The sequence below is a fragment of the Budorcas taxicolor genome, chromosome 25, assembly GCF_023091745.1.
Source record: "Budorcas taxicolor isolate Tak-1 chromosome 25, Takin1.1, whole genome shotgun sequence".
NCBI classification, from domain to species: Eukaryota; Metazoa; Chordata; class Mammalia; order Artiodactyla; family Bovidae; genus Budorcas; species Budorcas taxicolor.
Genome location: NC_068934.1, coordinates 10,348,887 through 10,371,687, shown reverse-complemented (window position 1 = coordinate 10,371,687; position 22,801 = coordinate 10,348,887). Strand labels below are relative to the sequence as shown.

Genomic DNA, 22,801 nt, shown 5'->3' with positions numbered 1-22,801 from the left:
TTACATGCAATGAGGCTTGAACATGTGAAAAAAAAACACATGAAGAAATGGCTCAGGGCTTGAGTGAAGCAGATTCATAAATATACTATGCCAGCCTTTCGAGTCAGTATTTTTTAAGTAAAATATTACTTCTCTGGTTCTTCCCCAGTTCATGCTACAGATTTATTTAACACAAACATTCCCATCCATCCATAAGGCACACTGATGTCAGAGTGAAACTATCCCTCACAGGGATAGTTTGGGTATATCTAAGATTCTATAGGATTAGCAGGATTCTTTTAAGAGCTCAATATGAGTGATTCTGTAGAGCAGGCCTCCAAGAAATGAAACAGTCACATCACTGGATTTGCAAGTAGTCCAAGAACAAAAGATCAAATGCATTGTCCCAGAGCTTGGCTCATCTCTACCCTGCCTTTGGGAGTAAGTGAAGTGCCTCACACTGATCTTATTATAGAGGGTTAAGTAGCTAATACCTCTGCAAAAGGGAGATAGATATATACAAACAAAAGCTTTCCAGGAAAAAGAGCATTAGTGGAAAAAACAATACTATTTCAGAGCTAAAGACATTGTGTTAATTGATAGGTTCCCATTCAACACAGAGTAAGAGAGAGGGGTGTCAGAAGTGAGCATCATGGAAGCACAGGAAGTGAAGCTCAAAGATGAGCATTTTTTGGTTCACTATGATAACATATAATGAAACAGCACTTTAATTCTACCAAAAACAAAGAAAGGTGGAGTGCACAGCTTTTGCTTACCAGAATACTCATCACTTTCACAGCATTTCATAGGAAAATTCCCAGAGAAAAATCTGCCAATGTCATGGAAAGAAACACCATAGTACAGGCTTTATCCTGTTCTCCCTGAACTCATTTTGGGGACATTCCCCAGGGATATTTTTGATTAATGGGCATCGCAACCCCTGCAGCAGCCAAGCTCCCTTCTACCTCCATGCCTTCTTGTTCTCCATCCTGAATGCTCCTTACTTGTGGTTGTCCAAATTTGAGAATAGCCCTCAAAGTCTCCTCCAGCTTTTATAATCACCAGAGCTCATGGTGATATGTCTGAAGTGAGGCAGTCTTGGCAAAGCAATAAAACCTGGATGTTATCAATGCCATTCTTACCTTGTAGCTTAAATTTTTTCTTGCTGTCTTAGTCTCTTTTTCTACTGGATCCCTGGGGTCCAAAGGAGTTCATTCAATTATTTATTACTCATTTGTTTATCCATTAACCTCTCTTTCACCATTATTCTCTATTTAATAATTCATTATATCATAAACTATTCTCAGTCAATCCATCTCTCACTCTCCATCTATTTTTCTCTTTTTAAAAAAATTTAAATATATTTTCCCATATATTCTTCATTCATTCATTTATTCCACAAGACATTTGGTGGGCACTGTTGTCTGTTCCAGGAAGACAGCAGTGAACAAAATGAAATGCAGTAGCAGACAAAGTCTTTTTCCTTGTGCAGCTGAGAGGAGGGGACAACAAACACACAAAAATGAATATGTAATATAATGTCAGGTAGTGATAAGTGATGGACGACAGTAAGAGAGGGAACAACATTCATTCACTTGGTTGGTCCATAGATACCAAGTACCTACTATGTGCTGGATATATTGTTGGAAGCTTGGGGGACGGTGGTGAGCGAGACCCAAGTCCTCAACCCAAGAGAACACCACAGTGATACCTAGCCCTGGGAATCTGGATTATTAAAAGTTGCTTGGGCAATTGTGTCATACAGGTCACAGTTGAGAACTTCTCTTCCCTGGTGGTTTAGACAGTAAAGAATCCACCTGCAATGCAGAAGACCCAGGTTTGATCCCTGAGTTGGGAATATCCCCCGGAGAAGGGAATGGCTACCCACTCCAGTATTCTTGTCTGGAGAATTCCATGGACAGAGGAGCCTGGTGGGCTATAGTCCATAGGGTCACAAAGAGTCAAATACGACTGAGTGACTAACACACACACTGATGCTAAAAGAAGTAGTTAGAACCAGATTATGAAGAGTCTTAAATGTTGACCAAAAGGCTGCTGCTGCTATTGCTGCTGCTGCTAAGTCACTTCAGTGTCCGACTCTGTGCGGCCCCATAGATGGCAGCCCACCAGGCTCCCACGTCCCTGGGATTCTCCAGGCAAGAACACTGGAGTGGGTTGCCATTTCCTTCTCCAATGCATGAAAGTGAAAACTGAAAGCAAAGTCACTCAGTCGTGTCCGACTCTTAATGACCCCATGGCCTGCAGCCCACCAGGCTCCTCCGTCCATGGGATTTTCCAGGAAAGAGCACTGGAGTTGGGTGCCATTGCCTTCTCCAGACCAAAAGGCTAGACTTTCTCTTTTAAGTCACAAGGAACCATCAAATGACTTTATGATCCAGTTTACTTTTTAGAGTCATGATCTGGTAACTGTGTAGACAGGTTCAATCCAATAAGGACATTATAACAGAAATTTAGGTGAGAGACGGTGAAATCCTAATTAAGGGAATGGAGAAAAGAGGAAACATAAAACAGAATTTTAGAGATGCATTTAAAAGAGACGTGAAGTGTTGGTAGAACGCTCAAGAGATGACTAGTAATTGATAACTGCAATATATCCACTATATTAGACCCTTCCCGATGTCAAGCTGAACCAGATCCCCATGTCATCCCTCTGCCTGTCCTGTCCTGTCTGTCTCCCTAACAGAATCCTTCTTATCCTTGAAGAAATCCCTTAAATATAATTATTTCTGGAATAAGTTCCTCAAGGACAGGGATCATATCTTATTCCACTTTGAATTCCTAGCTACCCTCTTGTGTACAAGAAATACTCAACAACTGTTTACCGACTGACTGAATGACTACATGGAGAATGAATTTCCAACCCTACAGAATGACCTTTTGGTCATTCTACTAGGTGCTAGAAAGATGCTAAATCTGTGTTTTTCAATCAGCTGCAAACAAGGATATTTAAACATTTTATTTCCAAAAAATATCCTAAAAGTAAACCAAGCCAACACATGGCTTAACGGCTCTATCCTCACTATCCATACCTGTGTCTCTTTGTCCTATTTTTCTCTGCATCTCACTCTTAGACGGCCTTCCATCTGGCTTCCTATTTCTTCTGCGTATGGCTCAGGCTGGCACACAGCGCCCCCTGTGACTTCTGCTGCAACAGTAGCAGCCATTGGCCTATTACTGACCGTCATCTGTTACTAGAGCCGGTTTATATGTAGTCAGAGTAGGCTACCATGTCCTTCGTGTGAGGTCCACTGCCTCTAATGTAACCTCCTTTGCACCTAGGAACTTGCCTTCTATGGTTGAAGGTTCTGAACTTTATCAGGATACATTCTCAGAGTAATTCTTTAAGCTTCTGGAAACAACCAAGAAAAGGAAAGAAGCTCAAAACTTTCATCCACACTGGCTTAAGTTATTAAAAGCTTAAGTAAGCCTTAGGGCAGAATGCACAGTAGAGCTTTCCAAGGGGAAAGGAGGAAGCCATTGGGGAACTGAAGGATGTGGGATGGCAACGAGTGTGGGAGGAGAAACCAGGAGAAGAAACAAGTTGGGAAGCTTAGAACACACTTGAGAAACTCTTGCTTTTGTTTTTCATTTTTTTAGAGGTCTGGGCTGACCCTGTTTGTGGCCACATACCCACTCCAGCATTCTTGCCTAGAGAATTCCGTGGACAGGGGAGTCTGGCAGGCTAGAGTCCATGGGGTCTCAACGAGTTGGACACAATTCAGCAACTAACACTCTCGCTTTTTACTTTCACCCAAGATGATATAAGCTACCAGAGGGACCAGTCCTCAGAGGGGTAGTCTTAGGGGAAGAGATTGGAGAGACAGAGGGGAACTAAAAAGGTCAGTCCACTTCTGGGCTCCTTCAGACCAAAGTAGCACCAAGGGTGGGGACACGTAAGGCCCTGATCAGTTGAGAGGCTACTAGACTCTCCATGATTCCCTAAGCACCCAAACTTTTTTCCATAGAACATGTCATCTCAAATAATAAAGGAGAGGCTTCTCATCCCAGAGCAGGCCTACCTCTATACCCAGGAAACACACGTTATTCCTCGTTGGGGAGGCAGGATCTGATGCACATGAAATTTCTCACATTTTCATCCTCTGCTCCCCATCAAGGCTCAGCCATGCCCTGGGGATTATTGTGTGCCTGTCCAACAAGTATTTGAGGGGAGAGACACGATGTGCTATCAAACTGCGGACCATTGTACCAGTGTCACTATGTGAACTGCATGTTACTGGTTTACAACAGGTACAGACGTCAAGAGTATGCATTTAGAATCAGTTACAGCAATTTGCTGAGACACCACAGCACATCCTCAGTGGGCTTATGTTTTGCATGCCCTTGTTGTTATCTTTATTTCACTTTTCGAGTATTCATTTTTAGTATATTTTATTAAAGGGCTCAATCTGTGACGACTAGAAATAGAAAACACGTAAATCCCAAACACCAGCCCTTCACCACTGTTTGTGCCAGTACTACCCAGCAGCCAGAACTAGAGTGGAGCGCACTTGGAGTTTTCTTTGCCGCTCGAAAGAGAACCTCATCCACTGTCCCCCACTGCCCGCCCCCCCCCGCCCCCCGCCGCCCCCCGCTCTGTTCATCAGAGCCCTCTCTGCCTCCTCAGGCTATAGATGCAAAGACCAGTTTCAAAGGAACGCAGGTAGCTTCTCATGCTTGAATACATGTTGAATACCCACAATGAGTTAATTATTCACAAACAGAAGTGCTCAGAATTGTGCCCACAACAGAAGAAGGACTCCTGTCCCAGAGCTTATTAGGGGGAAAAAAAAAATCCTTCAGAAACTGCAATACCCCGTCAGGGTTGCCTCACGCTCCCTGACTCCTGACTAAGAAAATATTGACAGGTATTGAGTCATTCTATTGAAGTTCACTTAGTCTAAAAGTACAGGCCCCAAAATATGCTTAACACACCCAGTTCCCAAAGGTTAAAGTATAGGTGAGAAACAGGCTGGAACCTGACACTGAGTAAAGCAGGAGTTTCTGACACAGAGAGAAGGAAGTAAATAACAGCTCCTGCTACAGTTCTGGGTGATCACCGCTCAGGCCACGTAATGAGCAAAGTCTGCCAGACACATCAAACATGTTTATTCCTGTCTTCTTGGCCTACCTCATCTGTGTTATTATAACATGTTAGTCACTCAGTCTTGTTCGACTCTTTGCGACCCCAGGACCATAGCCCACCAGGCTCCTCTGTCCATGGAATTCTCCAGGTAAAAATATCGGAGTGGGTTGCCATTTCCTTCTCCAGGGGATCTTCCTGACCCAGGGATTGAACTCAGGTCCCCTGCGTTGCAGGCAGATTCTTTACCATCTGAGCCATCGGGGATTGCCAACCTAATATAAGATCACCTGCAAATTGCCCATTTTCTTTCTTCCTGAGAAATGCCAAGTGGTGCCTTCACCTCATTACATTCCATCTCATAACGCCCTGGTGAGGCAGCTTGGTCCTGAGGTACATACAGATGAAACCTTAAAGATGTGTCTGAGGTCATCCAAGAAATGTAACCAACAACAGAGACACAAATGTGGACACTATTCACAGCCTCAAATTGGGAAAGGAAGGTGGGTCCCCACCAGGCCGCGTGGCCACAAGGAAACTCAGTCAAGCTCTAAGGGCCGTAGCACCTCGGTCCCTTAGGCCATTTGAGATGAAATGTGTTCCTGGGAGAAGGAAAGAAGTCCTTCACTGTCTCCTGGAGTTTGCTCAAACTCATGTCCATTGAGTTGGTGATGCCGTCCAACCAGCTTCTCCTCCCCTGCCACCCCCTTCTCCTTTTGCCTTCAATCTTTCCCAGCATCAGGGTCTTGATAGAACATCACAGATCATCCTGGGTGGGGGCCGGGGGGATATGGTGCCGCCTACCACCCAGGAAAACAAAGCGAGTCCTCTCTAAAAGGGAAATGGATAAACAACAGGTACCTTAATAGACTCAGTATTCCATTATTCATATAGCATAATACTTATATTTGACTCTGAAATGCCTGTTGGTGCCTATAGAATAGACCCACTCTCTCATCCGCAAATTATATTGAAAACATCCCCATTTCCCAGGTGTCTCAGCCTTGGACCCTGACTCAGTGACTGTCCCATCAGCAAATTCACTGACTTCACTGTAGTTGGAGATTCTGATTCAATCACCTTCACTGAGGAACTAGAGATAAAATGTAATTGTCCTTCAATCAAAGAGTAACAACTATACCGCCAGTGGACAGATACCAATGGGAAGACCCTTAAATACCTAAAAACAAATCATCTTGGTTGAAAAAGTTTGTGGCAACATAGCCTCATAATCAGCTATATCATAGAAAGGATGTACAAATGTACATTTTGATTGGTCAGGTGACAAATGGAAAACACACAAAAGCAAGACTGAAATATCGTGACAACCTGCATCCTTAAGAGGCGTCTATTCAGTACCTACCATGTACCAGGTATTTTATGTACTATTTCTCATCAGAATCTTTCTTATACAGTATGATTCCTGTCTATAGTTAGGAAAAGAGATTCAGGGAGATTAAATGACTTGCCCATGGTCAAATGGCTAATAAATGGCATATTAAGGACTGGAATTTCCATCTGCTTGGTTTTGGTACTTAAATTTCTTTAATTACACCAGGCTGTTATAATTTGATCATCACTGATTTCTTTTTTTTTTTGGCCACATTTGTGCAGCTTGAAGGGATCTGAGTTCCCCAACCAGGGAAGGAACCTGGGCCCACAGCAGTGTAAGTATCTAAGTCCTAACACTGGATCACCAGGGAATTCCCCCCCCCCCCACCCCCATTCATCTCTTTCCTTCAATGACTTATTCCACAATATTCATTTTGGAGTACATTTTCATTTACTCTATGAAGAAACCCTTAGTACAAATAACAATTTAAAAAAAAAACAGCTCTAGTTGGTGCTGGAAGAAATCACCACTTGACATTTTAATTTTATTTAATATGCAGATTTGTTAGACATTCTGGAAGCTGAGAAAGAACACCGCTCAGGCTTTGTTCATATCAGGGCCCAGAACGCTCTCATTCATGCCCTCCTCCCCACATCCACGAAACCTGGCTGGCCTCTGCATGCACACACACAGCAGGACCTAGCCAGGACCCCCATGTGCAGCAGCTCTCCCCATGAGCTCGGTCTCACCTTGGGCTTGCTGGGGCTACATCTTCTGGCTCTTCTACAACACCGGTTAGCTCTGGGGGGAGGAAAGCATCCTTGTGGACGTTATTCACCCAGCTTTCCTTTGCCCTGTTTGCTCTGTCCTTACTCTGCTCATCTGAAACAGGAAACAACAAAGGCAAGAAGGTTATCCTGTCTGCTCCACAATCTACAACCTCATATCAGCTCTAACCTCTGAAGGCTGGAACCTGAATGTCAGGCCTTCCCTGAGCACCCAGGCAGTCATGAATGAGTCTGTATACTTGAGATTAGAATTGTCAATACATCTGTGAGAGGAGTCGTGTTGTTTAGATGCCCACAGGTAGAGTCTCCAGAGAGCAAGGGCGCACCTTTAAATGTGCGGAGACAACTAAAGCAAAATTGCGACTGCTCTAGGTGAATCTGACCTGAATTGGGGCCAGAACTTATTGTGTATGGGCAGGGGATGCTCAGGGCAGGGAAGTCCTTGTTGGGACAGACACACCATCATTACCAACTCTTTACCGAACAGCTACAATGGGCTCTACTCAAGGCTGCCTTCTGGGATACAGAAGGGAACAAATGCTTCTGTTCTGGAATGTTCCTCTCCACTGCCTCCTCCTCTCACAGTCTCTACACAGCCAAATTCTACAAGTTCTCAAAAGCTAGCTCAGATGCCAGAGCCCACTTAAAACCTCTGTGATCCCTCTTCAGGAAATAATCTCTTTGGCCCCTGAACACCCACTGCTCTCTACCTGCACCTCTTGGATAGTTAGCATCAGCTGAGTGATGACCGAGTTTGAGGCAAAGTGCTGAGTCCCTTGCATGCATTATACTCTGAGGAGGGAAAAATTTTCCAAGTTTACAGATTTCAAAATTGAAGACCAACGGGATCAAGAGACTTGCCTAAGGCCACATAGCCAGTAAGCGCCAGTAATACTTCCATCAGTGTTAAGAATTAAGATGAAGCAACATGTGCTTAGTCACTTCAGTTGTGTCTGACTCTTCACCACCCCATGGACGCGTAGCCCACCTGGCTCCTCTGTCCATGGGATTCTCCAGGCAAGAATACTGGAGTGGGTGACCATTCCCTTTTCCAGGTGATTCCTGACCCAGGGATTGAACCCAGGTCTCCTGCATTGCAGGCAGATTCTTTACTGTCTGAGCCACCAAGGACTCCCAATTTCCAAATACATTCATAGGTCTCTCTACTCATAAGTCTAGTTTCTTTAGCTGTAAAATGAGCCCTCGGTGTAACCCATGGGACCCTTCAAGATTTCTGGAGTTCTGGGTGGTTTGGGGAGGGCGCATGGCGGAGCTGGGATTTCAGCCCTTCTGATGCAGAGCCACGCTCCTTATAGACTGGGGCTGACTCCTTGTGATGAGCTGTGCAGTGCTCATAGCCCGTTGATGACCTTAGGCAAGTTACTTCACTTCTCTGAGTTTTACCCATTGCATATATATAATGAGGATAATAATACCTACCTTATAAGATTGCTACTACAATTAGAAATATTAGGGAAGAAATGCCTATAACATATTAGATGCCAAAGAGGTAATTTCCTTATTGAGAACAGGTTAGAACTAGACAGGGGCTAGTTCTCAGGGGTAAAGGTTTACACTGACTAGCGCAGAGTTAATTAGAGAGAAGGCACCTGGTAAATATTTACTGAACTCAATAGAATTCTAAAGAAGCCTCCAAAATGCTGTCTTTACAGTCCCTTAAATGATGTACTTGGTTTTTAAAGAAGTACCAGGTGTCACGGTCATTGAGCAGGAAGGCCAATCTCTTCCTGTTACTCTACTCAGGAGAAAAGGTCCTGAATTTTTAGTTAGAGCCAAAGAAAGAAGAGATGGTAGATCCCTAATAACAGCTTTCCAGGTGGTACACTGGTTTAAAAAAAAAAAAATCTGCCTGCCAATTCAGGAGACACAAGAGATGCAGATTTGATCCCCCAAGGTTGGGAAGACCCCCTGGAGTAGGAAATGGCAACCAGCTCCAGTATTCTTGTCTGGAACATTCCATGGACAGAGGAGCCTGGCAGGCTACCGTCCAAGGGTCAGACACGACACAGCGCACGCCTGCACACACACACACACACACACACAGATCCCTTATAAGCCTCAATTGTCAATGTTACTCCAAGTCAATATGGCAGCTAAAGGGCTTCCTTTGTTCTTTACCACCCTAAGTCACTTAGCTCTGACTTCCTCCATCCAAACCCAAGAAGATTTTGACCTACAGGACCACACATTATGCAAAGCACACCCCTAAATGATTTCCCTCCGCAGATTTCAGGAGTGATGGTGACACCCTTCCCTTCTCCCAAGGGCTACTTCTCCCAAACAAATGCTGCCTTGAGAGGCACTAGCCCAATCAACTTACCTGCTACCTGGGGCCTCTTCTTCCTCATGGATGCTCTGATGATATCTGCACCATGGATTCTGTCTCTGTGTCTTTTTGCCTTGGCTTCATAAAACCACTGGCCACTCATATTCTTCAGTTGCTGGTCATCCTTAACTTTTTCAGGCAAATGTCTACAAAAGGAAAAATGCTTTACTTTGTTATGAATCCACAGTAAGTAAATGAGTTCACAGTGACACTGCACAAAGAAGTTGTAAGCATATGGCCAAAATGAAGCTCTCAGTGTTTTACGAGATCCCACAAACCTCCCAGATGACTAACCAGTGTATGCTTTAACTAAAAGGTCACAGGATCCAATGCCAACATTTTTCAAAAATTCAAAGATTCAAGCCACGATCCCCGGATGACGCCTGAGATTTCTCAAGAGCAAATTCACTTTTCGGCTGCAGGCTTATGTGTTCACTGTTGAAATGCAAATACCCCAGAGAAAGAGGGCATATTATGCTTCCCTAAGCCTTGGTTTCCTTATTTTTAAAAAGGGGTTAAGGAATTTCCTTGATGGATTAGTGGTTAAGACGTCACCTTCCAATGCAGGGGGTGCGGGTTTGATCCCTAATTGGGGAGATACGACCCCACATGCCTCAGTGGCCAAAAAAGCAAAACTTAAAATAGCTGCATGCTGTAACAAATTCAAGACTTTAAAAATGTCCACCTTAAAAAATCTTTAAAAAGGAAGGGGGTTAATAATAGTAACTCACCTCATGAGATTTCTATGAGGATTAAGTTAGCTAATGCATATACACTACAGTCTGCGTACACCTGGCACCTAATAAACACTGAGTGGATAACTGGTGGGAAGTTATCAGCTCATCAGTTCTTGCCATTTCAGTGAAATGAACTTATCAGAGACTTTTGTGGAAGCCTATATGTCCCTGGTTCTAAATTCTAGGAAAATGAATTCAACAAGGCAGGCTGGGATCAGGGAAGATCAAACTTAGGTGGGGTAGGGAGTGCAGGCAGGGATAAATTCCATTTGTGCAGATACTGCTTCTAAGGCTTCCACAGTCATTGATGCTCACGGAGAAGCTAAAATCTAAAGAAGAAACCAAGTACCACCCTCCTAAAGCTTCCCCCATTTTCCAACAGACAGAGAAACACTGTTCTGAAATGACAAGTCTCATAACCTCCGCATCTCTATCCATGTCGATAAAATGAGAGTTAAAAAAACCTATCTTTTTTTGTTCACAGAGCTGTACGTAAAGTAAAATAAAAGCCTTAAGGAGACTTTCAACTCTTGGAAGATACTGTGCTACAAAAACCCAACAGGGTTTGATGACTGTCATTCAAGCAAATACGCACACTACCTAACGTAGCAAATCTGAGTGTTTTAGCCAGAGAATGTGCAGGGTGGCCACACCAAGGTGGTGGCAGGGCTGTGTGTGACGGCTGCACAAAGGCCCACTTGGGAAAGAGGAAGGCAGGAGGGACAGTCACCAGGGTTCTGGCAAGTACGTTTTCTCTCTCCAAAGTGTGCCTGAAGAGACACTTTCCAGTCTGACTCTCTGCTGGAAACGTCCCTGCTCTCCACTTAAAAAAGTGGCCCTAGGCCAAACATGCCCAATCACAACCCTCGGATACACGCGGTATCCAAACAAAATCCTAACAGGGACAGTGTCTTCACTTTATGGTTCCTTCTTTTTTCAAATATCTTTATTGGAATATAGTTGGTTTAAAATGTTGTGGTAGCTTCTGCTGTACAGCAAAGTGATTCAGTTATACATATATGTATATCCACTTTTTTAGATTCTTTTCCCACACAGATTATTACAGAGTATTGAGTGTTCCCTGTGCTATACAATAGGTCCTTACTAGTTATCTATTTTTATATATAGTAGAGTGTACATTTTTAACAGCCAGGACATGGAAGCAACCTAAATGTCCATCAACAAGAATGGAAAAAGAAGATGTGTTCATTCAGTCATTAAAAAAAAAAAGTGAAATGATTCTGTGGTAAAAGAATCTGCCTGCAGGGCAGGGATGTGGGTTTGATCCCTGGGTCCGGAAAATTCCCTGGAGAAGGAAATGTCAACCCAGTCCAGCATTCCTGCCTGGGAAATCCCACGGACAGAGGAGCCTGGATGGACTTAGAGACTTTCATATTGAGTGAAGTGAGACAGAGAAAAACAAATATTATATGGTATTGCTGACATGTGGAATCATTGCCTTGATTTTCAGCAGAGCAAATAATCCACCCTGGTTGCTGATGGAGGTTTTGCCTTCTCTTCCCAAAAGGACCACATTCAAGTTCAATGCCAGAAAAGATAAGTCCTTCCAGCTCTCCATGACTAGACAGTGAGCCCCTAGGGGTAGGGCCTGTAGTCAATATATCTTTGCTTTATATCTTTCCAGACATGGAACAGTGGGTGTTCACTCAGCACTTCTGGAAGGAAGGAATATCCTATGCAGCCCCCGACCACCTGGCTTCAGGCTCTCTTTTCAGATTCGTTTTCCAGCATTTGCTCCCATGCTCCCCACTTGACTTCTCACTGATCTCCAAACTGGTCTTGCATGACCTCTGCAGACATTAAGGGCAGGAGGTTGTGGCAGAAAGACTATGGGCTTTGGCATCTCCCCAGATTGGGTCCAAATTCCAGTTCTGACTCTGCTTACATGCCATCTTTGGCAGCTTCCTGTACCCCTCTAAGCTTCAGTCTCCTTGTTTATAAAGACAGGGGGAAATAATAGGTACTCTGCAGGACTTCTAGGATGATGAAAGGCAGTATTTACCTGGAAGTACCTAACAGTTCCTGGATCCTGGTAAGAGACCAGTAAATGTAAATTCTCTTGGTATGTCTTTCTCTCACTTCTCTGTCCAGCACGTGACCCCTCATCCCTCAGATCTACGCACCGCCTCACTGGGGAAGGCTTCCCTGACTCCCGAGGGCACCGGGCGGCCGGCCCTTCTCCGTGCTCCCACAGCTCCTCCATGGCAGCGCTCAGCACGCCGTGTTCCAATGATCTGTTTGCACGTCCATCTCACACACTGACCTGCGAACCCTGCTAACCCCTTGAAAGTGAGGACTACCTCCTAATCACCTTTCTAACAAGAGCACCAGCACAGAGCCTGGCATGGAACTGATGCCTAGAAACTGTTAAGTGGATAACTTGTTAATACGTAAATGCACAGCAGCCAGCCTGGTGGGAGTCGGACAAGAGATGAGAGCCTGTTGTTCCTGGGCTTGAGTGAACCAAGCTCCATCACAATGGCAGTGCCTTCTCCGGTTCAGGCAGGACACTTCATCTCTTGGAGGATCAGGAAAATGCCGAAGGAAATCTAACATCAGCCATGAACTTGTTGAAGAAGACCACAAACCCTCAGAGCGTAACAACGCCCAATTTCCCTTCACGAGATTATTTATTTACTTGTTTTTGTTGTTCAACTGAAAAGCACTTTGTAAGTGTCATTAGGCAACGCTTGATCTGCTCCTGCCTAACTGTCTGTCTCCAGGACTCTGGCCCCCCTAAGCCTGCAGTACTGTGGGAGTCAGGCTTCCAGTAAGGTCATTACAGTAAAGAATTCAGGCTGGGTTCCTGGTTCATCTCTTTTAAAGTGGCAAAAAAAATAGGAAATACTTTCAAATGCACTAAGTGCTATTCATATATTTCCTGTCATGATAATCACTGCCAGGGTTAATCAATCTCTTTTTCTATCTTAGCCATTTGGAATATTTTATAGATGAAACCACATGCAAGACATCGAAGCCCAAGTTCTGCAGAGATGTAGATTACAAAAGAAATCACACCATCAGGGACTTCCCTGATGGTCCAGTGTTAAGACTCGGTGTTTCCACTGCAGGAGGTGCAGGTGTGATCTTTGATTTGGGAACTAAGATCCTGCAGGCTGCACAGCATGACCAAAAAAGGAATAAAAAGAATCTACCACCTAGGCGGTGCTGGTAAACTCTTCTTAGCACCTGGAGAATATTATGGGTAGTGAAATAAGTCAGACAGAAAGACAAATCATATATGATGTCACTTACTTGGGGAATGTGCTCATTCCACACACTAGCAAGGTAGTGCTCAAAATTTTTCAAGCTAGGCTTCACAGTACATGAACTGAGAACTTCCAGATGTACAAGCTGGGTTTAGAAGAGGCAGAGGAACCAGAGATCAAATTGCCAACATCCATTGGATCATAGAGAAAGCAAAGGAGTTCCAGAAGAACATCTGCTTCTCCTTCATTGACTACGCTAAAGCCTTTGACAGTGTGGATCACAACAAACTGGAAAATTCTTAAAGAGATGGGAATTCCAGATCACCTTACCTGTCTCCTGAGAAACCTATATGCAGGCCAAGAAGAAACAGTTAGAACCAGACAGGGAACAACAGACTGGTTCAAAATTGGGAAAGGAGTACATCAAGGCTATATATTGTCACCCTTCTTATTTAACTTCCATGCAAAGTACATCATGCAAAATGCTGGGCTGGATGAATCACAAGCTGTATTCAAGACTGCTGGGAGAAATCTCAACAACCTCAGATATGCAGATGATACCATTCTAATGGTAGAAGTGAAGAGGAACTAATGAGGGTGAAAGAAGAGAGTGAAAAAGCTGGCTTAAAATCCAACATGCAAAGAACTAAGATCATAGCATCTGGTTCCATCACTTCGTGGCAAATAGAAGGAGAAAAAGTGGAAGGAGTGGCAGATCTTATTTTCTTGGGCTCCAAAATCACCGCAGATGGTGACTGCAGCTATGAAATTAAAAGACGCTTGCTCCTTGGAAGAAAAGCTATGACAAACCTAGGCAGCATGTTAAAAAGCAAAGACAACACTTTGCTGACAAAGGTCCATATAGTCAAAGCTATGGTTTTTCCAGTAGTTGTGTACAGATGTGAGAGTTGGACCATAAAGAAGGCTGAAAGCCAAACAATTGATGCTTTCAAACTGTGTTGCTGGAGAAGACTTTTGAGAGTCCCTTGGACAGCAAGGAGATCAAACCAGTCAATCTTAAAGGAAATCAACCCTGAATATTTATTTGAAGGACTGATGCTGAAGCTGAAGCTCCAATACTCTGGCAACCTGATGGGAAGAGCCGACTACTAGAAAAGACCCCGATGCTGGGAAAGACTGAGGGCAAGAGGAGAAAGGCGTGACAGAGGATGAAATGTTTGAATGGCATCCCTGACTCAATGGACATGAGCTTGAGCAAACTCAGGGAGATAGTGAAGGACAGGGAAGCCTGGCATACTGTAGTCCATGGGGTCACAGAGAGTCAGACACGACTGAGTAACTGAACAATAACAACAAAAAATAATACAAATGAATGTATATGCAAAACAAGAACAGACTCAGGGATATAGAAAACAAACTAATGGACAATAAAGGGGAAAAGGAATGGGGGAAGGGCAAAATAGGGGTACCAGATTAAGAAATACAAACTACGGAGGAGCCTGGTGGGCTGCAGTCCATGGGGTCACTAAGAGTCGGACACAACTGAGTGACTTCACTTTCACTTTTCACTTTCATGCATTGGAGAAGGAAATGGCAACCCACTCCAGTGTTCTTGCCTGGAGAATCCCAGGGACGGGGGAGCCTGGTGGGCTGCCATCTATGGGGTCGCACAGAGTCGGACACGACCGAGTCGACTTAGCAGCAGCATGTATAAAATAGATAAGCAACATGGATATATTGTACAGCACAGGGAATTATAGCCATTATCTTGTAATAACTTTTAAAGACATATAATCTATACAAATACTGAATCCCAATGCAGTACTAATAGGAAACATATAATATTGTAAATTAACTATAACTTTTAAAAATTAAAAAAAAATAATCTTCTCTACCAGCCTACATTGATCTCTCATTTTTTTTTGAAATTGTACCAACAAATTAGCATTTGATTCTCTAGTTGTACCATTTAGCTGAAGTGGGGAGAAGGGTAAGTTTCTTGGCCCTCACACTTTTTACACCTTACCATCCTCTCCACTTGCACATTATACTTAGTAGTGCGCTGAGGACAGAGAAGATGCTCAATAAGTACCCACAGGCTGCTGGGCAAAGCGAAAGCAGAAGAATACTCAACCTAGAGAAGACACTGTCCTGGTCATGCCCCCATTCCATCAGCTAATATACGCTAAGCATGTGTTTTATACTGGGCTTCATGCATGGCACTTCACATGCATTATCTCATTTAATCCTTACAGGTTTACTATGATGCCCAAAGAATTCAGTCAATTTCAGAAGACAGCCAACTTGCCTCCTCTGTATGTTAAAGGCCTTATCTGTTCATCTGCTTATCCACTAGTTCATTGATTCCCTATTGCATACAAGGTCTATGCTTGGAACTGTACATAAAATAGTCTACAGCCAGTCTTAACTGCAAATGCCAACTCCCGTGGTGCAAAAAGAATGTGAGTGCTTCCACAGAAAAGCCTGAATAGCGGCACCCTTCATCCTGGGCTCAAACAGCTTTCTTCCTTGTACTTACACAGCACACCCCAGATTCTAGCTATTCATCATGAGGAAGCAAAGGTCTAGCATCATAGGCAGAACCTAGACGATGTTATCTGATCAGCTGTGGATAATGAGAATCAGCAGACTGGCCAGAGAGGCTGACCGTTTGATTCCCTAGATAGTATTTTTAACTGCTCAGCATATTCTGGGCAAGAGGGTTAGACTAGGTGATTTGAAAATACTCTTACATTATTGTTTTGAATACGAGAGCTGATAGTTACAAATGGCCTCACTTCAGAGATGAATTGAAACCCAGAGGGGTTAAGAGGTTTGCCCAAGGTCACACAGAGCCAGGACCAGAAGCCAGCCTGCCTCCTCATCCACATTCTTTCTACTGCTTTCCCACCCCGCCAGGGACAGCCAAACGTGGTTATGATTTCTAAGATGGCTATCACACTTCACTCTTTCTATGAAGGAGTTCACCCTTTGATAGAGAATCTGAAAACAAGCACACGTGAGAATGAAATAAACTGCAAAAGCTCATTACAGTGGAAAATAAGACCAAACATGCATCACCCACGTTGTGGATACATTGCAGGTCCCCACAGTCTGCTGTGAGGCAGTACACTGTATGGGAAACACAGGTTTGTAGTTGGATGAGCAAGGTTTCACTCTTACAGGGCGCTTAACCTCACCCCCTCCCACTCCCCATTTCCTCCTTGTTGAGTGGGTTCGGCTACACCATTGCGTGGATCAAGGGGGAAAATGTGACACTGTGTACAATGTCAACCCTGGATAAATGTTGGTTCCTTTCCCCTTTGCTTTGACAGAAAACACCATCAGAGGTGCTGGAAGGCAGTTCTTCAATGACAACTGCCTTCATTTCAAAGAAACTAGGGCTTAAGGCAGCAGCGGAGGATCACAAGATGCGGTCGCGGTTGAGATGGTATCTACGGCAAGAGCACCCATCACCCTAGATGTGGTTGTGTGTTTATGGGCTGGGGGCACAGTGCTGGCGGTGTACAGACACCCAGGGGCAATGATTTCCTGCTGGCAGTGTGACGCAAAGCACAGGAAATACCACCTCTAGAGTGTGTCATTTTCAAACCATAAAAGACCAAAATTATATCTATGTATGTGTGGTGGTGTTTCTTAAAAAAAAAAGAGGACAGAGAGGGAGGAGGCAGCCAGGAGAGAGAAAAAGAATCCATGCTGATGTCTGCTGCCCTGCTGCTTTGTGAAATGTCTCCAGCTGGCAGTGGGGAAAGCAGGCTGGGTAGAGCGGCATGGTAGGTGACTGCACCTACCACCTGTGGCTACAGGTAGCGGGGAGCTGCAGTGGCCTGGAATTGCTGTCTTCTCACTGAACTCCAGAGACACCACAGCGGATATTCCCTTGGGTTCAAATCCACCGTCTACCATTAACAGGTTGAGTGATTTGGGAACTGGACACTTCTGTACGACACTCACTTTCTGATCCATGAAATCTGGAGGTTGTTGTTGAGTCGCCAAGTCGTGTCCGACTCTTTGTGACCCCCTGGACTGTAGCCCGGCAGGTTCCTCCATCCGTGGGATTCTCCAGGCAAGAATACCGGAGTGGGTTGCCATGCCCTTTTCCAGGGGATCCTCCTGACCCAGGGATCGAACCCACGTCTCTAAAGTCTCCTGCACTGGCCGGCGGGTTCTTTCACCGCTGGCGCCACCTGGGAAGCCCTGAAATTTGGATGGGAGGTAACCTACAGGATAAATCGTCTCCAAAGGGTCTTGAAAGAGCTTGGATGTGAACAAGCCAAAGCATTCCTGGATAAATGAGGAATGGCAAACAGATTTCAGTTTAAATGCAACTCTCCTCCACAGCCGTACTGAAGACTCCGAGGCAGTGTCTGCTCCTAGCGGGCAGCAGTGCTGTAGCCCATTAGTAATGTCCTCGCCACCGAGGTCCATACAGAACCAGCATTTGAAATGGCACGCTGAAGCACTCTGAATTTCAGTGGCAGATTTGCCTTTCTAATGGTGTTTTGCTTAGGTTAAGAATAGAATTACCTAAATTATGTCTCTAGAGTCACTCACCAACTTGGAGGAGAACGGGGGCATTGCAAAATCATGTTAAGGAAACAAGGTGGAGATTTTAAATTTGCAATTGATAATCCAATAAATGGTAAATACCTTGAGGGCTGGGACGGGTAGGCTGGTAATGTTTCAATTACCCTAAAATCCCTTTCATTAGTCCAGAGAAGTTTCCTATACTTAAAGAGTGCTCAATTAGACTCCATTATTTTATTAATAAATAGTTGAGAGCTTTAGGAGTAATTTCTTCTAAGGAATCAGACCACTAACCAGAGAATTCTGTCCTTTTTTTTTTTCCTTAGAGGCAAAGGTGGAGTGGTGAATAAGGAAATTAAAATGTATCAGTCATCTACTATGTGCTAAGAAGATAAAGAATTATTTTATTTGGCTATAATTCTTTTGAGTTTGATACTATGGTTATTCCCAGTCTCTGAGTTGAGGGCTCAGAGAGGTCAAGTAACTCGCCGAATGAACCACAGTTGATTTAGTGGTGAGGAGAGGATTCAAAATCACATTAGTTTTGACTGAAGGGCCCTTACTGTTCTTCTCAAACCAGGGGACCAAGAGCTTTTCTTATCATGGCGTTGGCACTATCTGTGTGACCCTGGGTAAGTCACTTCTCCTCTCTGGGTTTTTCCTGCTTTATCTGTAAAGTGACCGATATGGACCCCAAAAATCTTTCCAGAGCTGTCAGGCTATAACTCTGATGGAAGCACCAAAGACAAACAGCTTAGGGGATGGTAAGAGGACTGAAAAGCAAAAGCCCAAGGAACAGCATTTTGTTCCATCAGTCCAGGAACAGACAGCCTCAGAATCATCCAAGTCCCTTCAGGGCTAAAGCAAAGGGTTCGAGAGCGCCATTCCTCTTGTATGGAGCAGGCTGTGAGCTGGGCCTCTGTCAGTGTCCACAGGGTGTGGGCCTGCTGCCCATCTGGCCCCTGGCACTCAGTCCTGGACCCGCCCATGGCCAAGCCCACCCAAGCTGCTTGGTGCCTAACTAGGAAGGCCCCCAGAATGGTGGCTCAGACGGTAAAGAATCCACCTGCAATGCAGGAGACCTAGGTTTGATCCACAGGTTGGGAAGATCCCCTGGAGAAGGGAATGGCAACCCACTCCAGTATTCTTGCCTGGAAAATCCCAAGGACAGAGGAGCCTGGCGGGCTACAGTCCAGGGGGTCCCAAAGAGTTGGACACGACTGAGCAGCTGACACACCAGAATGGTAGCAGCAAACAGGGTTTGACTCACACTAGATTTTTACCACCCCAAGCCTTCTTCCATCAGTTTACAAAAGCAAGAAACAAGGGCAGCACCAGAGGCAGCTTCAGAGGTGTCCTCAGAAACAGGGCATGGAAGGAGACTCTGCAAGGTCACCTCTGCAAGAGGACCCACAGCCTTCCTGCTGTGGCTGTAGACTCACTGGTGCCAGTGGCTACCCATTCCCACCCCTCACCAGGCTCACTTTCAGGCAGAACTTGGAATTTTTAAGGATATTTTCAGCTCTTACCAGAGATGCCTGAGAAATACCTCCACTCATACAGAATCGGAGAACTACAAGGAAGACCCGATAGCCTGGAATCCCAGAGGCCAAGTAAATATAGAAGGGAGGGGACTTCCCTGGTGGTCCAGGGGCTAACCTCCCACACTCCCAATGCAGGGGGTCTAGGTCGGATCCCTGGTCAGGGAACTAGATCCCTCATGCTACAACTAGGGGTTTGCAGCCACAACTAAGGATCCAACATGCTCTGACTTAGATCCAGCACAGCCAAATAATATTTTCTAAAAAGAATAAAATATTAAGTATGTTTAAAATAGAAGGGAGGGTAACCTCCCCCTAGCCTTCATAATCCGGCTAGATGGAGGAAGCAGAATTACAGATCACACGTAAACCCTTGTCGGTGCGTGCATGCTCAGTCACTCCAGTCATGTCCGACTGTGTGCAACCCTACGGACTGTAGCCCGCCAGGCTCCTGTCTCCATGGGGTTCTCCAGGCAAGAATACTGGAGTGGGTTGCCTTGCCCTCCTCCAGACGGTCTTCCCAACCCAGGGATCGAACCCACATCTCTTGCGTCTCCTGCACTGGCAGGCAGGTTTTTTACCACTAGCGCCACAGTGGGAGGAATCAAAGATGGCAGATTGCTAATATTGAAAGTTCCCATGTCTGGAGGCAGGAAGAGGGATGGGGCCCTGGGGCAATCTCAACTCCACTGCTTTCCCTCCGAGTCTCTCCATCTAGCCTTCTGAGAGACTAAAGGAATTCCCATTCCCCTCTATGCTTGAAAAACCTACTAATTTTTCCTCTGCGCTGCTCCCCCACCCCCTCATTTCTAAAATGGGTCTAACAGTCTTGCCTTGCCAAATCTCAGGGCTGCTGGGAGGATCCGTAAGAGGATGACATTCATGTACTGTGATTGCTTAAGGATGAATGCTACCAAGAGACCCCGATGGCTGACTGGTGTAATTCCCAGCTCTCCAGGGGACACAGTTGGAGGTGCCCCACTTGCTGAGAGTGGGGAGCAGCAACTTGGAGGACGGAACATGACAAGTACGGAACCCCATTCTCATGATCCCCACCACCTACAGCCGCGTCCTTTCACAGTCCCAGCTCAGTGTCCATGGCAGCCACCCCCTCCGTCACGGCTGGCTCGCAGGATGTCCTGTCTGCTGCAGTTTTCTCAGGAAGGCACGGTAGACTCAGTGAATGAGCACCTGCGGGCCAGGGTTTAATTCTCACTTCTGACATCTATGGACTGCATGAGCCTGGGTGAGTCACTTGACCTGTCTCAAGGTCAATTTCCTCACACATCAGGTTGGTGTAATTACAAACCACCCTGCATCCCAACTGCATGAGTGTTGTGAGCTCAGAGGAAATAATGGGCATATAAGCCCCTTGCAGTCTGTTAAGCACTGTTTAACATGAATTATGATGAGCAGACATAATCAGACACTCTGGAGTACTTAAAGGGAACTTCGGCATGTTCTTTTACAAAGCATCCATGTTCAAATGAGGGTCAACTATGAAAAAATAAATTAAATATGGATACAAATAAATCCATTGTTTATGATCATGGTGTCCCAAAAAGTAAGAAGATGGCTGATGCTCCTCTTGGATAACTCCTGGGATGAGGGGTTATGCCATGAATACAACTAACTTACTTTCAGGAAGCCTTTCACTGCCCTCAAAACCCAGATGATGAAGGCAATAAATGGCAGGGCTAGGACTCAAGCACTCTGACCTCATGCTCCTCCTACCCCACAGTAGGTGAAAGTGGTAGGACTGTTGATGCGGAACATTTGGTTTGAGTTCCTCCCAACAAGAACAGCATCACACTTTCTCAAGGGACACAAATGAAAAACTGGCTCAGTCAGAACCAATTTCAATTTGCTGTTGAAATCATTTCAAGCATGTATGAAAATATGCGAAAATGTGAGCTACTTCTCTGTTCTCAACACTTTAGAAACTTAACATTTTTTTCTAATTTAGTACATGATCTTTTAAAGAAGTAGATTCCGTAAAAGAAAAAAAAGTGAATATGTGTGTGTTTGTGTACACATTATAGATATATATGGGGAGTGTAGATGTATGGATGTGTTTGTAGAGAGTACTTCATTTTTAATTCAGTGTTTTATACGTTAAAGCCATTTAGTTAGGTTTTTAATCAAGACTATTTCTGGCATGAGTCCTATGGGATGAGAGATACCAAGGAGGAGAAAGTCCTGTCCAGGAAATACACCTGAAATTGGAACCCGTAAGTCAGGTTCCAAGTCAGAACGACCACGCACAGCTGAGAGGAACGAAGTGTCTCATCCTCTTATGGACTGCCCTCCTCCCCCCGCAGAGGGCCAGCCTCCTACCTGACTCTCTCCTCTTCAGCCCTCTTCAGGGCGGCATCTCGCTGCAGAACCTTCATGATGGCCTCCTGCTCCTCCTCCGTCAGGAAGCTTAAGTCGATCATTTTGAAGAGTGTTCACAAAAATGACAGTAAAAAACACAGCCTCAAATTCCCCAAGCTGAACAAGTCACCGTAGCCAGGATGACCAAAGGATGAAAAAGTGCAATGGAATGGTATCTTGTTCAGTTCTGCAGCAAAAGTCTTCTCTCGGCTAGGCAAAAGTTTTAGGTGGCTGATAGCAAAATCCTAAACACCCTATCCTTCAAGGCAGTAGTAGTGGTCTGGAGGGTGATGTCAAGAGGAAGCGCTCAGGATGCTGGATTCTCGGCCAGACAGGTCACTTGTTCCCGCTGCGGCATTCCCACTCACACCCCCTCGCTGGACCAGCCTGAGACAGTTTATTCTCCTTCCGTCCGACGTCAACTCGATGAGCAGCCACAGGATGAGTGTCACCTGCCTGGGGAATCGTGAGACAGTAAATACCAGACAGCGACAGGCAGCGGTTCTCATTATTAACAATAAGCATTGCTCATTATTAGAAGATTTCAAACATGTCTGGGGGGAAAAAGTGACCATGTGAGATGGTCTCCGAGATCAGGGAAACCAGTTCTGCCAGCTTCTTGAGCAAACAGAAAATGGGTCACGAAACATGCTTCAACTCAATTCCGGACCGCCGAGATGGAGTGTGCACAAAAATGCCTGTCAATGTTTAACGATCCACAGAGGGAAGGGATGGTTGCAGAAAGATGGTGGTTCTCTCCGCACACGCACGGGACACTAGGCTGAAAGGTCACACTAAAGATCAAGAAGACCAGGGAGACCTTATTCCAGTTGTGAAGTGATTACTGGTAGGAAACTAGA

The 22,801-nt window shown here is 45.0% G+C and overlaps 1 protein-coding gene across 1 annotated transcript in view; it reads right to left on the bottom strand.

Annotated features, from left to right (window-relative positions):
• The window catches only part of SYTL2 (synaptotagmin like 2), a 65,014-nt gene extending 43,011 nt beyond the window's left edge, over window positions 1–22,003 (bottom strand). The window contains 3 exon segments of the mRNA XM_052661721.1: window positions 7,163–7,295; window positions 9,543–9,694; window positions 21,903–22,003. Coding sequence (XP_052517681.1) covers window positions 7,163–7,295; window positions 9,543–9,694; window positions 21,903–22,003 — 386 coding nt within the window.
• Window positions 22,004–22,801: the final 798 nt, after the last annotated feature.